General features: G+C 43.2%; 1 protein-coding gene across 1 annotated transcript in view; it reads left to right on the top strand.

The window, feature by feature from the left end:
- LOC136877067 (alpha-tocopherol transfer protein-like) overlaps nucleotides 1–17,530 on the top strand; it is a 77,645-nt gene that overhangs the window by 23,315 nt on the left and 36,800 nt on the right. Inside the window, exons 3-4 of the mRNA XM_067150884.2 lie at nucleotides 12,580–12,739; nucleotides 14,107–14,356. Of these exons, the coding sequence (XP_067006985.2) occupies nucleotides 12,580–12,739; nucleotides 14,107–14,356 (410 nt within the window). The remainder of the gene's footprint in view (nucleotides 1–12,579; nucleotides 12,740–14,106; nucleotides 14,357–17,530) is intronic.

Genomic DNA, 17,530 nt, shown 5'->3' with positions numbered 1-17,530 from the left:
GCGATACTTCCATAATCTTGGTTGAAAGGTCTCACTTTCCCCCTTCGCTTCTTAGGCATCATCATTGATTTCACATAGCAGCCGCAAGCACATAGTTTTGAACACATGGGCGCTGACTATCACGACCGAAGACGACTGTACACTTGGTTCGACTCCAGACAAGTCCAACAAGTCACACAATAGATCCACACAATGAATTATGTATATATGTATGTATTTATATATGTCACTCGAGAAACAATAACACAGCATCAAGTCAACTACTGTTCAACACTCCAACACCACTCTTAATCGCAACGAGTCTGCTTTTATATACCTGATGATAAAGTTTTACTATCTTGGAGATGCGTCAGAATAGGAACGGTCAAGAAAATCCACGAAGACACCAGACGAAAGGCACAATACAGGCAGAGGGCATCAAATGCCATCAAACTGGCCTCCATCACTCAGTAAATACCAGAGGTGCTTACAGGGGGCTGATGTTCACGTCTCCCAGTCATAGAATCAGGCACAGCTTACAGATTAAAGTATTGAAGACATGAGAATGCCGAAGTCATTGAAAAGTACTTAATCATTATTATTCAGTATGGCTATTGTCAGCCTGTTGCAGCTGTTGTAAGGCAGGCCCTCCGATGAGGGTGGGCGACGCCTGCAGTCTTAATGAAGGACAGCACAGATACTCAGTCCCAGAGTCAAACGAACGAATTGTTTAAGAAGTAAATTCACGAACTACCGGGAATCGATCCCGGGACTCCGAGGACCGAAGGCCAAATCACTGACCATTCAGCCATGAATCGGTTAGTAGAAGATTTTAAACAGGTACTAAAATAAAGTAGGGGAATTCCAAATAAAGTGTGGATAACAGAAGAGATACAGGACTTAATGGAAAAGAGGAAACCGGGTAAAAGCAGGAAAGAATACTCGTATGTGTAGAGAAGCTTGCACACAGAGATAGGAGAAGGTGCGCAGGAGGATGGATGTGCAGAGATGTACAGTCATATTCAAAATGAAAGCTTCAAAGAGCAAAAGAAGAATTTAGAGCTAACTAGAATCTACAAGACGAACAACGCAGAAATATTACCTGACAAAAATATGATAGTGGTGAAATAAGGCTCGCTCAGCGTAAATGGTATTATATCGAAGCAAATACAATATGCGTCGTGCGGCTAAAGGAAAAGGCTGCGTCATGTATGTTTACTGCTTTCTCCAAGTACCTACATGCAGAATCAAGGGTTACTTCCCTTCATTTTAGTCATTAGATATGAGAAATACGTGACATATATATTTAGAGAAGAACTTTTTCTTAAATTTACTTAACGGGAGAGGAGGGTCCATAAAATTACTCCCAAAACTGTAAAATTTCAATCAATCAATCAATCAATCAATCAATCAATCAATCAATCAATCAATCAATCAATCAATCAATCAATCAATCAATCAATCAATCAATCAATCAATCAATCAATCAATCAATCACCATTGATCTGCATTTAACGCAGTCGCCAGGTAGCAGATTCGCTATCATTTGTTTAGCTACACTTTCCTTAAATAATTCCAAAGCAGTCGTATGGTGCCCGTACCAAACGTGACTTACTTGACTTATTTCCTGTTGCTCCCCCTGGAGCATAGGGCTTCCATGAAACACTTCCATCTGTTCCTACTGTTGGCTAACCTCTTCACTTCGTTCCAAGTTTTTCCCACTGCTAGACATTCCTCTTCGGTCGTCTTTTTCCAGGTCTTCTTTGGACGTCCGCGCTTTCTAGCACCTAGGGGGTTCCAGTCGAGCGCTGTCTTTTCAATGGCTCCAGCGGGCTTCCTTAAAGTATGTCCTATCCAACGCCATTTTCTCTCCCTTATCTGCATTTCAATTGGCTGCTGATTAGTTTCTTCCCATAGGTCTTCATTTGAAACAACGTCCGGCCATTTTCTGTTGATGATATGTCTTAGACAGCGATTCACAGAAACTTGCAGTTGTTTACTCGTCTTGTGTGTAGCTTTCCACGTTTCACAGCTGTAAAGTAGAACGGACTTAACATTTGTGGAAAAAGTCGTAGCTTAGTCTTTCTAGAAATGTTCTTGTTTCTCCATATAGGATACAATTGAATTAAAGCACCATTTGCTTTCCTGATACGACTTTTAATGTTTCCTTCTGCTCCTCCAGTTGTAGTAACCATACTCCCAAGATATACAAAGGAGTCGACTTGTTCTATCTCTTTATCATCTATAGACAATTTATCATCAATCTTAGAATTGACCCTCATCTCCTTGGTCTTATTAATATTTATTTTAATTCCAGCATCTTCTGCTTCCTCCTTCACCCGTTTAATCTTCTCTTCCATATCTCTGAAACGTTGAGCCAGTAGGCAGATGTCATCGGCAAAATCAAGGTCTTCTAACCTATCTTGTAAGCCAAAATGGATCCCCCTTTTCCGAACTCGATACGCTCTCCTCAACACACTATCCAACACAAGTAGGGAAAGTGTCGGAGAAAGAATACTCGTACAACCCTGACGAACTCCCGAGGTCACATCTATTGGCTCAGTAAGATCTCCATATGCAGAACCTGACATTTATAACCCTCGTACATATCCTTTATAAGATTCAGGATCTTTCGTGGTATAAGTGTTTGCCATTTAACTCTTCTATTTACAGAGACGAAGGCCTCCTCAAAATCAATGAAAGTCAAATAGAGGGTGTTCTGCCGTTCTGTGCTTTGTTCTAAGATAATTCTCAGAGTGTTTATGAGATCGACACAGCTACCGTGTTTACGAAAACCAGCCTGTTCCCTTCTAAGGCGCAATACCACAGCATCCTTCACCCGCTCTAAAATGATCCTTGAAAGTGCCGTACTTCGTACCGACAAAAATGTAATTCCCCTCCAGCTATCACACTTAGTTATATCCCCTTTCTTTGGTATCTTAACAATCAGGCCTTTCTTCCATTCAGCTGATAAATTTTCTTCATTCCAGATCCTTTCCAACCAGGGGGTGCAATAATTTTGCCGATTGTTTAATATCTGCTTTAAGTATTTCTGGCGGTATATTATCCGTACCTGGTGCTTTTCCTGTTCTTATCTGTTTCAAGGCCTTCTCTATTTCTGAACAGGTTGGAGGATGTAAATTTATTCTTGGGTCATTATCTACCGGTACTCGTTCCGTTTGTTGGTTACCATTCCGTTCTATATCTCTATTGAGCAACTCTGAGATATATTCCTTTCATCTCTGTAACTGTTCTTCCCGGGTGGTCCTTAGTTTACCTCTTGTTTTGAACGGGTTTATTCCTGATCAATCCTCTCCTAGACAGTTTCTTTGTGATACTATACAATTCCTTAGCATCTCCTCTTGCTGATGCCTCTTCTGCCATTCGCGCTTGTTCATCTACCCACTGTATATGATCCTTTCTTACGCTTTTCTTCACACTCTTATCAGCTTCCACATATTCCTTTTGTGCTACGGCTTTCTGTTGTCTTGTTTTACACATGTTAGTCTTTGCCTTAACTAGCTTCCTAGCCTCTAATGTTTTCCAAGTACCATCAGACATCCATTCCTTCTTGAGATAATTGTGAAATCCAAGTACTTTCTCACTAACTTCTAAATATGTGTCCTTAACTTTCTTCCATGATAATTCAACATCCTTCATAAGTTCTGGTTCACCAGCAAAAGCTTCTAAGCGGTTTCTTAATTCTATCTGAAATTCTTTCCTTTTGCTTTGATCTTGCAATTTACCGAAATCAAATTTCTTGTTTCGCCTTCCGAATTTCCTTCCACTTGCCACAATTTTCATTCCAAACTCTGCAACTGCCAAGTGATGATCACTTCGAATATGTGCCCCTCTTTTATTTCTCACATCATTCATTGATCTTTTAAACTTTCTACTTACGGCGATGTGGTCTATCTGGTTTTATGTAACATGATCTGGCGACACCAATGTAATCTTATGGCATCCTTTATGAGGGAATAAAGTGCCACCCACTACCAAATCATGGCTAGCACAGAAATCAATGAAAAGCTCGCCATTTTCGTTACAGTCACCAACTCCATGCACTCCAATAATTTGTTCCAGCCCCTCATTGTTAGAACCAACCTTTGCATTTAACTCCCCCATCACTATAATATCCCCCTTTCTCACTCTCGTAATAGTCTCATTTAGCTGGCAGTAGAATTCTTCCTTATTTTCAATCTCTGACATTTCTGTGGGGGAATAACACTGGATCACGGTCACATTACGAACCCGGGTCTTGAATCGAGCTGTCATGAGTCTTTCTGAGATGGGTTTCCAATCAAGGAGGCTCCTCTTTGCGGTTTCATTCAATAACAATCCTGCACCTTCTCTACGTTCTGCATCCTGCCCCATTTACCCAGAATAAAGGAATGTGCACCTATTAAGAGTGGGTATTTCTCCGAAATCTGGCTACCTAACTGTACTTAATCCAACGATATTCCACCTGTATTCCTCCATCACTTTACCCACTTGTTTAAATTTACTGCTCTCTTTCAGGGTTCTAACATTCCAAAAATCTATTCTCGTCTTTCCATTTATGCCAAAAGTTGTCAACTTATTACCCATCTGGTTGTGTTTCACTTCGGTTTCTGTAATGGTTTATATTTAAGGCTGTGCAAGTTATTAGCCCACAGCAACCCGAGCTTGGTGGTGGGACTGCCACGTAAGCCTCCAAGCCTGCTGTTTTCTGTAGGGGTTGTCTCTCTTAGCCTTTGAAGATCCCTCTTCACCACAAGGCAGTGGTTACCCTTGTTTCTTTAAACCTCACGGGAAGAGGGTTGCCTTGTCTGCCAGCTTTGCCGTTCCAAATGTCTCCTTTTTCCGCCGCACCTGCCATTGAGGACTTCACCAGACCCCCCGTTAGCCGTCACATTTCAGGGTTCCTGTAGGGCCTTCACAGCTACCGTAGCGGTCATGGGGCACACACAGTCCCCACTGTACATCACCTCTACACGCAATGCCTTACTTCATGCCGTTGTCCACCTCCTACGACGTGGATGAGGGGTTGGACTTATGGGAGGCCCCATACCAAACAGGACTCACTAATGAATTTGAGATGCTACAAATTCATATTGAAAGATTTCAATCGTAGAAGTAGTGTGACAAGTATGATAGAATAACTTGCGTGGGAGAGGCTGGGGTCTATTATTATTATTTAGCGTATGGCTTATACAGATATAATCAGTAATATACATATATACATATTTACATCTGAGAAACAAAGCAACTTGTGCTTCACAGTTGAATGTCTAATTCTTCGATCCAGCGTGCAGCATCCGGAGTTAGCAGCAGGAAGTCATCCTCTTCACCGTGATAGGCTCGAATCCTACATTCCCTGACGATATGACGAATAGTCTGGTGTGGAGCTCCGCAGTCACTTTTTCCACTTATGGAGAGCGGCTCTGCACCGACCATGTCCTGTTCTGATTCTATTCAGGGCAGTCCAGGTCTTGCGTGGTAGGTGGGATCCACTTGGAAGTCTGGGACCTGAGAAGAAGGTATGAAGGCGCACATCCGTTGCTGCTTCCTAACCACTTTTCCGCTCATCAAGAGATTTAAAATCCTTAGCATCCATGTTAGAGGCATCACGCATAGTTGGATGGCGTGATTTTAGTCTGTTAAGATTCAGAAGTGGCAGGTCACTATTCACGGGTAGACTAGGATTTCTTGAGATCTTGTGAAATTCCATCATAAGGGCATTAGATCGGCGTAGATCAGGTGGCATTATACCAGTTAGCAGTGGAAGCCAATGAACTGGAGTAGATGTGATTGCGCCAGATATGATGCGCATTGTGGTATTAAGCTGGGTGACAACAAGCCTTGTATGATGACTCTTCATCCAAACAGGAGTACAATACTCTCCACTTGAATACACCAAACTCAGAGCTGAAGTTCGCAAAGTGGTTGCTGAAGATCCCCGGGTAGTTCCACACAGTTTATGACGGACTAGAAGGAAACGAACACGGTTATGTTCCACGTATAATGCCTACACGAATAACCAGCTTGGGGAGAGATGAACAGTCGACTAGAAAAGTCCTGTTACATTAGCAGGACAGATCATTCCCATAAAGTAGAATGTAGATCGCAGAAAACTAACTACGGTAAATATTCGTTTGTAAATCCGGGAACTGATGATTGGAATTCGTTACCTGCAGCTGTCTTAGAGCCTTTTCCCAAAAATGTAAAATGCTTCAAGAATAGACTACAGCATTCTATAAATTGTCTGTGAATTGTGTGTAAATTTCTATTGATGGTGCCATATTTTAATGTAACGATCAATCCACTGTGAATCGTAGTGTTAAGGTATTAAGGCATCTGAATTGTTTAAGGTACGTGTGAATTTGTATATGAAGGAGTTGTAATATTAAGCTAGTTTTAAGATTACTTCATTGTCATACTACTATAAGTCATCATTGCCACCGGGATATTTTTCAATTGTGATGTATCTATAAATAATTATAATAAACTGGAAACTTTTCGAACGTCTACCTTAGTAAATGATTCCAAACACAAACATAGTTTTCCTATAAAGCCATACAGTATTTAACCACATTTTGTTTCCCTAATTTCCAACTTTATCTATATTGAGATTTCCCTACCTTAAAAAGCACTCAGACTTATTCGTCTACTAATGTCATTCCACGCCATCTCTCCACAGACAGTTCGGAACATACCACTCAGACGAGCAACTCGTCTTCTTACTCCCAAGTATTCCCAGCCCTGAGTTTGGAAACTTTTCGTAACATACTCTTTTGTCGGAAATCACACAGAAATAATTATGCTCCTTTTTTATTTTTCCAGTTTTCGAATCAATTAATTCTGGTGAGGGTCCCATACACTGGACCTGTACTATAATTGGATTCTTACAGGTGACTTATAGGCCCTCTCTTCTACATACTTACTACAAGTCCAAAATACCCTCATAACCATATTACAAAGAGATTTCTATATATACAATCCCGTTTTCGTGATTAACCCCAATGAAGTTCTTTCCTTATACACTGACTGACAGAGCAAATGCAACACCAAGAAGGAGTGGTCAGAACTTTATGCCAATTGCAGGGTAGACTGACGTCACTGAGGTACGCTCATGATGTGAAATGCGCCGCTGTGCTGCGCACGTAGCGAACGATAAATGGGACACGGCGTTGGCGAATGGCCCACTTCGTACCGTGATTTCTCAGCCGACAGTCATTGTAGAACGTGTTGTCGTGTGCCACAGGACACGTGTATAGCTAAGAATGCCAGGCCGCCGTCAACGGAGGCATTTCCAGCAGACAGACGACTTTACGAGGGGTATGGTGATCGGGCTGAGAAGGCCAGGTTGGTCGCTTCGTCAAATCGCAGCCGATACCCATAGGGATGTGTCCACGGTGCAGCACCTGTGGCGAAGATGGTTGGCGCAGGGACATGTGGCACGTGCGAGGGGTCCAGGCGCAGCCCGAGTGACGTCAGCACGCGAGGATCGGCGCATCCGCCGCCAAGCGGTGGCACCCCCGCACGCCACGACAACCGCCATTCTTCAGCATGTGCAAGACACCCTGGCTGTTCCAATATCGACCAAAACAATTTCCCGTCGATTGGTTGAAGGAGGCCTGCACTCCCGACGTCCGCTCAGAAGACTACCATTGACTCCACAGCATAGACGTGCACGCCTGGCATGGTGCCGGGCTAGAGCGACTTGGATGAGGGAATGGCGGAACGTCGTGTTCTCCGATGAGTCACGCTTCTGTTCTGTCAGTGATAGTCACCGCAGACGAGTGTGGCGTCGGCGTGGAGAAAGGTCAAATCCGGCAGTAACTGTGGAGCGCCCTACCGCTAGACAACGCGGCATCATGGTTTGGGGCGCTATTGCTATTGCGTAGGATTCCACGTCACCTCTAGTGCGTATTCAAGGCACGTTAAATGCCCACCGCTACGTGCAGCATGTGCTGCGGCCGGTGGCACTCCCGTACCTCCAGGGGCTGCCCAATGCTCTGTTTCAGCAGGATAATGCCCGCCCACACACTGCTCGCATCTCCCAACAGGCTCTACGAGGTGTACAGATGCTTCCGTGACCAGCGTACTCTCCGGATCTCTCACCAATCGAACACGTGTGGGATCTCATTGGACGCCGTTTGCAAACTCTGCCCCAGCCTCGTACGGACGACCAACTGTGGCAAATGGTTGACAGAGAATGGAGAACCATCCCTCAGGACACCATCCGCACTCTTATTGACTCTGTACCTCGACGTGTTTCTGTGTGCATCGCCGCTCGCGGTGGTCCTACATCCTACTGAGTCGATGCCGTGCTCATTGTGTAACCTGCATATCGGTTTGATAAACATCAATTATTCGTCCGTGCCGTCTCTGTTTTTCCCCCAACTTTCATCCCTTTCGAACCACTCTTTCTTGGTGTTGCATTTGCTCTGTCAGTCAGTGTATTAACACCTAGGTACTTGATCCCACTGACAAAATTTCATTCCATCAACACAGAAATTAAAACCGTCCGACCCTTCCGCTTGGTGAAACGCAAACTTAACTTTTCATTCCAGTTACGATTATACCATTGTCTTCTGTTCATCTCGAAAACATTGTCGAGGTACTTTTTTGCAGTCGCTCACAAGCCTGAAATTTCTTTATATTTTCTATATAGTATATTATCACACGCAAAATGTCTTATCTCTGATTCCAGCTCTGTATTCACATCACTTATATTGTACCCGTGTGGGATCGGTCATATCATCATAATCTGATACAGCGAAGTAAATTGATGGATATTGAAATAATGAAATACACATTGGAAATCACTAGGGCTGACGAAATATTTCGACATCGGCAAGTCAACTCGCGACAAACTGGTGCTAGCAAGATTATGTAGGAACAATAGCTAGGAAATATCCAATTTCACAAGGCCTGGCAGCTTAAGAGGCTTACTCGGACGAAATGCATACGAGATGTCCGCTCCATTAGTCACGAAAATGGAAAGGTGAAGATTCATCACAAAGAAGCTAATTGCTACCAGGTAGAGGGGAATGTATATTTTGAACGAGGCAGCTCGCAATACGACACAGATTCTAGGAAGTGTCGAAACAATTTTTCCAGAGCCTACGGGCACATTTGTCGTCAAGTTGGTGAGAAGAACATTTAAAATACCCGCTTCAGTTTTGGCCAGTGATAAAAATGTAGAGCAGCCGCAGGTGCACCAGCATGACCCAGCAAAACTTGAAATCCGGCTATCTTCTAAATAATAATTAAAATATTCAAACCACCGAATTTCAAATGGGGGAATTTTTATATATCATGCCCAGGATAATTAATTATATGTTTGATGAATTAAGGCATCAAATTCCAGGAATTGACCCCAGGTGGATTGCTATTGGTCAAAACGATACCACGCCAAGAGGGACACTCTTCCGCGTGCAAAACGTGGTCGACAGAAATCCATTAATATATTCTTAATCTACGATCGAATTTGGATGATATTGTGACTTGAGAGTGTTTGTTAACAGATCGTTCAGTGGTATAATTAAGAGTATCCAAGTCGGCTTACAAGTACCGATTTATGGAAACCACCCTCTCTCTCAGGATTGATCTCTGATGAACCGAATAGGAGGGCCCATTATCTATAAATAAGATTGACATGAACGAACACACAACTACTATCAATCAGACGGTCAGAGAACTTGGACAGAGCTGCCAGTCGTTCTGCTCCGCATTTAAGCCGGTTGTTGTCAACGCAGAGACAATCAGTTATATTCGTGATAATAAGTGTTAGTACAATTTATCTTTACGATGAATCTCATATCATTAGAAGTGTCAGTGAATTAATACCAATTATCGGCAAGTGCCGGTAGCATCTTCAGGAGGCATTGTGCCTAGTCTGCATTATAAAGTTTAATGTGAGACGGTATAATTCGTCATGTGCAGAACAGAGAGTAAGCGCTGAGAACACTAGACGGCCTAGATAAAATTTCGGGAGTACCGTATTTGACTATTGCGTATCGCACCGCGTCGCATGAGACGATCCTTCGTCGTGAGTATCCAGGTTCCATGGTTCGAGCAAGGAACGAAGAAACCAGCATTTGCCTAGTATGAAAACGGGAAACCACGGAAAACCATCCTCATGGTTGCCGACAGCGGGGTTGGAACCCACTATCTCCCGAATACTGGATACTGGCCGCACTTAAGCGACTGCAGCTATCGAACTCGGTGTGTGGCTCTTGGTGAGGTGCAACCGTTGTGGGGGTGATCACCACTTCACGGCCTGCGCAACACATAAAGAGGCGCCGGTGTGCGCCAACTGCGCGGTGGGGGGCACCCGGCCTCTCATCGCAGTTGCCCTGTGTACTGGGCCATGGCGCGGACAGAGAGGAAGGAGGCCCGGCGTCATGACCCACCCTATCCAGAAGGCTCCCACCCCGGCTGGTTTGGCCTCATTCTCCAGGATCGGAGACTGGATACGAGGGACTCCAAGGATATAGCACTGTGCGGTGGGTCCTAGTGGTACTTGAAGCATGGCTCCCCAACCGGCAAGGTTCGCGCTAGTCACGGCAGTGCCCAAAAAGACTGATCCCTTGACAACTGGGGGGGCGAGAATATGGATCATGGCTGGTGCATGACACCTATTTTCTACTAACACAAACACCTGGACCTATCCTGAAACCACATCCTTCCATGTGCTATCGCAATTTGTCAGGTTTTACATGTACGCTCTTTCTACCTATGTGATTTTCTCCTGACCCTCAATACCACGCCTTAACACCACCATACCAACACAAATCTTGCCTGGTAACGCGTTTGACGTGCAAACAGGCAGGTACTCCTGTAGTACCATTCCCACTCTTCCGTGATATCTCTTTTCATCTTAGAAATAATAGCATGTCGGGGACAATGTAGATTGAGTCGAATGCCACGTGGGGAGCGGGCTTCGGGGCCCTCCCGAAAATAAACAGTGCAGAAACTAACAATCCACATCATAGCAAAATATTTGTTATCTATCTACTTACTTTATTTGATTTACTACATTGTAACCAAACAATACTGTTGCGAGAGATGGCAAAAGTAAATATTATGTACAGCTGTATACAATTATAATAACTGCTGCTAGATGCAACCTACGTACGAATTCATTGTAAAACAAACTATTTCGACTGAATCTCCAAAACCGCCCTGACCAGTTCCATGCAGATTGACATTAGGCTGGAGATGTATATTTTTGTTTTCTTTGCGAGGAGTGAGTGGGGCCCCGTCAGGAACCGGACCCGCCCGCAATGCAGACCCTGCAGACCCTAACGGTACGCCCCTGGCTTTCATGAAACAACCTTCGACACAATATCCTCACAATTCAATTGTAGACATTCAGTAATCTTCCGCTGTACCAGCCACGCGGTAGCTTACGTCTTGCTATCTCCCTGTTTAGTCTGACGCTGCAGATTTTTTGATCAACACAAGATGGTATGATGTGACAGTGCCTTGTGAAGCTGACTGCTCCAACATGGCTCCGATACCCTGACAGGTAACGATATTTTAGATCAGGGTCTCTCAGGGTGAATGCGCCTGGTGCATGCACTGTGCACGGTGCAAAAGACGACTTCGCTTGGTTGACCAGAGTGCAGACCCCCACTCCTCGATTTCGAGCAATAGCGCTGTCTCTCTCTTTCCCCACGCCTGTCTCGCTCGCTCCCCCTGTTTCCCTCTTCCTCCCTTGCTCCGTAGCACTCCAAATCCGAGCTGAGTTGAGCCAAGTTAAGCCGAGCTTAGCCGAGTAGCCCAGAGACGAAGCGTTGGTCCGAGCCAAGCCGAGCGGGACCGATGCACTGTGCACAGGAACTCTGCACCGCTGTTTGCACGCGTGAGATTTTGGGCGTTTGAGAGGCCCTGGATTAGATAATGCAGGGAAAGGTAATGAGTCTGATTTTATGAGAATTGTGAAGGTGAGTTTGCGGTGAATTAATGTATGGAAATATATTGAATAAAATTTAATCTGCCTAAAGTGACCACAAGTATTGTGCCCTTCTGACCTCGCATAATGGGTGGATTATCCAGACAGTAATAGCCTACAGACAATGAAGGTGAAACATAACAATCAACGAGAGATGAGGATGTCTCAAGATCTTGATTGTTGTGAGGGCAGCATCTTTCTGGATGCATACTTAACATGCAACTAAATAGTCCTGACAGGCTGATCAAATTAAAATGTATTTAAGAATAATTAGCCAATATAGTTTAATATGACCTTTACTGTAGAAATATATTGCACTGTTTTTAATTCCTGAAAAAGAGCCAAGAGGAAAAAAACTGTCAAGTATTCATTCCATGATTGTTCAGTTAACTTCGAAAAGATTTCTAAAAATTGAACAATCTGTAGCCTATTTCAGCCAGTACCGAAGTATCTAGAAAATCGTTGGATGCAACATGAGAGTAAAAAAGTTAAACTAATCACTGGCCCAATATTAATTTGGAAACTTATCATGTTTTGCTAGACTAAAAAAGTCCAACTTTGCAACAGTGAAAACGGTAGCTTCTATAGAAACCACATTGCAATAAACACGCGGTCTTGAAGCAACTTCTCACAGGGTCTTGTTGACTTGTTTCTAGATGAGAGACGCCTTAGGAATATGTTGTTCTACTGCAAGAACAGCGTCGAGAAAGTAAAACGCGTCACTGACCTGTACTACACAGTCCGAGGCCAGGTACCGGAGTTCTTCGCTAACAGGGATCCTTTGACTCAAGACGTAGAAAAAATCATCCACACAGTGTGAGTATTGGCACTTTCTACTTGCTATATTGCTATCCGTAGAGGTTTCAGGAGTGTGGGGAAGGTTCAGTGGGGACATCATTCCTTAGTTGAGGGTCGGATTCCATAAAATGACAGGAAATGTAAAGAATTTTCAAAACTTCACCCTCAGCCAGTATGGAGCGGTCAGAATACATAAGCGCGCCAATATTCTGTTCTTTCCTTCCTCTCAAGTCCAGTTGCTAGCTGTTCGCTGCGCCACACGGTTGTTTGAAGCATGAGTTAGCAGTGGCGTGTGCTGGGATCAAGACGTGGGCTGCCACTACAGCCCAAGCATTTGCCTGGTGTGAAAATGGGAAACCACGGAAAACCATCTTCAGGGCTTCCGACATTGGGGTTCGAACCCACTACCTCCCGGGAGCAAGCTCAGAGCTGCGCGGCCCTAACCACACCACCAGCTCGCTTGGTGAATAAGCCACTTGTAGGGCTCCTATTAGGGCAAGGTTCCAGTGTATGGAGCACCATGATTACTCGATATGAGAGATTTTCCCTTGGTGATTTCCAACAAAAGATTAGTGTTACGAAAAATTTTTTTTGCTAGTTGTTTTACGTCGCACCGACACAGATAGGTCATACGGCGACGATGGGACAGGAAAGGGCTAGGAGTGGGAAGGAAGCGGCCGTGGCCTTAATTAAGGTACAGCCCCAGCATTTGCCTGGTGTGAAAATGGGAAACCACGGAAAACCATTTTCAGGGCTGATGACAGTGGGGTTCGAACCTACTATCTCCCGAATACTGGATACTGGCCGCACTTAAGCGACTGCCGCTATCGAGCTCGGTACGAAAATGTTGTAAGCTTTGGGCTGGGAAGACTTAGGAGTAAGGAGAAAAGCTACTGTCAGTGGATATATGGTATAAAATGTCATTAGTAGACGAGTAGTGGAGATTTTAAAAGTAGGAAAATAAAGTTTGTATTCAAGAGGACAAATTGGACAAATATTCATTTTTAAGGCGAGGAATAAGGGATTGGAATAATGTATCATGGAAAAATGTTCGATATATTATCAAAGTTCTTTAAAATCTTTTTAAAAAGGACTAAAACAAGGACTACGTAAATAACTGATAGGGTATCTGCCAACTGGGTGGCAGTTCTAAATTCAGATCATTGATTGATTGATTGATTGATTGATTGATTGATTGATTGATTGATTGATTGATTGATTGATTGATTGATTGATTGATTGATTGATTGCAAGAGGTATGCATGTGTGTATGCGTGGCTGCAGAATATTCCAGTCTAGGCACTGGAAAAATATTTCTATACTATTTTAGTGAATACAGGTAGCAGTTTTGGCAAAATATTTGTAACTAATGTTTGTCTTTTCAGATTCTTTCTTCCACTACCAAGGCACACTCCAGATGGAAGCAGAATACTGTTATTTCGCCTAATGGACAGTAACCCAGCACGGTACAATGCGACACAGGCAATGAAGTTAGGTTTTATGGTTGGAGATATTCGTCTTCTCGAAGATACTTGTCTCAACAACATCCTCGTGTTTGATTTAACAGGATTTACTTTAACGCATCTCACCTTACACACCATTCCTATGGTGAAGAAGTTTATGTTCGTTGGCCAGGTAAGGATCAAAGTGTTGTTGAAGGTTCCCATTCTATGCTTTGTAAAGCAAAGATGGTAAATTTTTCGTGAATCATAGTTCAAAGTTTTTTTTCTCGTCATTAGTGACTTTCATTATCAGGTGGGAAGAGAAGTGACCCTCGCTTTTTTCCGTGAAACAAACTACAGTATCTCGCTTGAAAGCTTTCACCTTTTCTAAACGGCCACCTCAGCAACTAGCTGCTGGCCATAATCGTCAAGGCGTCAAGTCGATAATGGTCTGACACCGTGATTAGCCGGTTCGAGTCCCGTTGGTCGCAAAACATTTCACCATCAGAATTTTCGCCGGCAGGATAGGAGAGGTGGTGGTATGCAATTTCTAATCACTAGATTGCGTTCCATATCCTAGATTCAATTCCAAAACTCTCCGTAGTCTTCATGTGGACTGAGGGCATAGGGCGCTATTGATGGTGATTCATCCGTCGGATGGAGACGTCATGATTTGAGCAGACCCTTTGGTGTTATTTGACAGAAGTAGGCGACGTGCCAATACCGGGTTACATCCTCTCCCTACCTCTTTATCATAATCATCTCACATCCAGACACGCAGGTCACCCATGGGATTCAAACACAAAGACCTGCACCAGGCAAGCCCAACATTCCTGGGATAATCAAGCAATTTGCTCCACAGTCAGTAATCTTCAACACAGGCATGGTGGCAAGTCGAAAAGTGTGTTCGTCGCATGGATATATATAAGTCACTGTTTCATTTCGGCAGCTTACTAAATTTGTATAGGCATCTATATATATAAAATAAGAGTTTTGTCTGTACATTGCTCAGAATTTGAAAAGAATGGTATTTCTATATCGGTCATGTCCACAGTAACGAGAAAATGCAATTTTTACTTTTCCGTAATTTCTGTCTGTCTGTCTGTCTGTCTGTATGTATGTATGTATGTATGTATGTATGTACACGCATCACGAGAGAATGGCTGAAGAGAATTTAATGAAAATCGGAATGTAAAGTCGGGTGATGAACCGCTACAATCTAGGCTATAAATTATTTTAATCACGCTGAGTGAAATGGTAGTTTAGGGAAGGCCTAAAATTTAATTGTCAAATATTTATTTTATTAGTGGTCGTATCTTCACGAAAATTAGTATGCAAAGTCGGGGAATAGGTCGCTATAATCTAGGCTATCAATAATGTTATTCACACTGAGTGAAATGGTAGTTTAGGGGAAGGCCTGAAATGTAATCTATATATATAAAATAAAAGTTTTGTCTGTACATTGCTCAGAATTTGAAAAGAATGGTATTTCTGTATCGGTCATGTCCACAGTAACAAGAAAATGCAATTTTTACTTTTCCGTAATTTCTGTCTGTCTGTCTGTCTGTCTGTCTGTCTGTCTGTCTGTCTGTCTGTCTGTCTGTCTGTCTGTCTGTCTGTCTGTCTGTCTGTCTGTCTGTCTGTCTGTCTGTCTGTCTGTCTGTCTGTCTGTCTGTCTGATTGTACACGCATCAATAGAAAACGGTTGAAGAGAATTTAATGAAAATCGGTATGTAATGTCGGGTGATGAACCACTGCAATCTAGGCTAAAATTATTTTATTCACGCTGAGTGAAATGGTAGTTTAGGGGAAGGTCTGAAATGTATTTCTCAAATAAGTTATTTATGTTATTAGTGGTCGTATCGATAAATACTACATAACTAACATAACTTTAGTTATGTCGTAAGTTAGTAGTCGTTATGTAAGGAGTTATTAAATTTCCGATCACTTACGTCTTATACATTGTTACCGTACCGCATATAATCGGAGATATTCATGAATTTGGATTTTTGTTACTAAGTCCATATCAGGGCCGAGTCACGAGAAAATGGGGAAACAGTATTTAGTGAAAATCGGTATGTAATGTCTGAGAATAAGGAACTACAGTCTACGATATAAATAATTTTGTAAGACACCCTAATATCACAGAGTCGAAAGAAAACTAATGCGAAGGCCTGCAATATAAAAAGCTCATAAACTTTATCAACAATAACATTACATTGACCATTGCTTGTTGTGATGTGCTTTTTGTCTTCTGTTTCCTCTCATCCCCGATAGATAGGATTACTGCAGCGTACCGAGGTTTTTTTAAATTTGCTTGACGTCGCACCGACACAGGTAGGACTTATGGCGACGATGGGATAGGAAATGAATAGTGGTGTGAAGGAAGCGGCCTTGGCTTTAAGGTACAGCCTGGTGTGACTGGTGTGAAAATGGGAAACCACGGAATACCATATTTTTTTTTTGCTTAACGTCGCACCGACACAGATATGTTTATGGCGACGATGGGATAGGAAAGGTCTAAGAAGTGGATGGAAGCGGCCGTGGCTTTAATTAAGGTACAGTCCCGGCATTTGCCTGGTGTGAAAATGGGAAACCACGGAAAACCATCGTCAGGGCTGCCGACAGTGGGGCTCGAACCCACTATCTCCCGAATACCATCTTCTGGGTTGCCGGCAGTGGGGTTCGAATCCACTATCTCCCGGATGCAACCTCACAGCTGCGCGCCCCTAACCACACGGCCAACTCGCCTGGTCGTACCGACTGTAACAGCCTGCCTGTATATTGGTAGGAAGTAGCTGGGGTGTAAGATAACTTTCTTCTTTAGCATCCCATTCCTCTGGTTCATACATTTTCTGATACTACTGGTACGTAACACACTGGTTCATCATAGTATTCGAGCTATACAATCCCTACTCTGAGCCACTGATTGGAATGAGTAGTGTGCATATTTAACGGAATAATGACAGAGGAGTGTTCACGGCAGTCTACGACCTGGTTTTTCTAGCTCTGGAACTTTGGACTCTTGGATCGGCACCGTAGTACTGTTCGTTGAAAGTGAGAAAGTGTGCGGTTTTTCATTTGATCGAGTATTTTATATGATAACATTGCTTTCAATCGCTACATTCCTACTGACGTTTTTGTAATGACCTATGGTGAATTCAGTTAGGAAAACCACCAAGTCAGTCTTTCTGAGAATCCCGTAGCGAAGCACGGGTACATCAGCTAGTAGTCACTAAAGTTATTCAATCATAGAATGAGTTTCACCAATAGTAGTGCCCTATTTCCATCGTCTGCCTCGCAGGTGGCCACTCCGTACCGGACTATTTCACTCTTGTTGAACACACCACTTGTGAATGTTGACAAA

This window comes from Anabrus simplex, chromosome 7 (assembly GCF_040414725.1).
Source record: "Anabrus simplex isolate iqAnaSimp1 chromosome 7, ASM4041472v1, whole genome shotgun sequence".
Lineage (NCBI taxonomy): Eukaryota > Metazoa > Arthropoda > Insecta > Orthoptera > Tettigoniidae > Anabrus > Anabrus simplex.
Note: the sequence above shows the minus strand (reverse complement) of the source record. Positions and strands in the feature narration are given on the sequence as shown.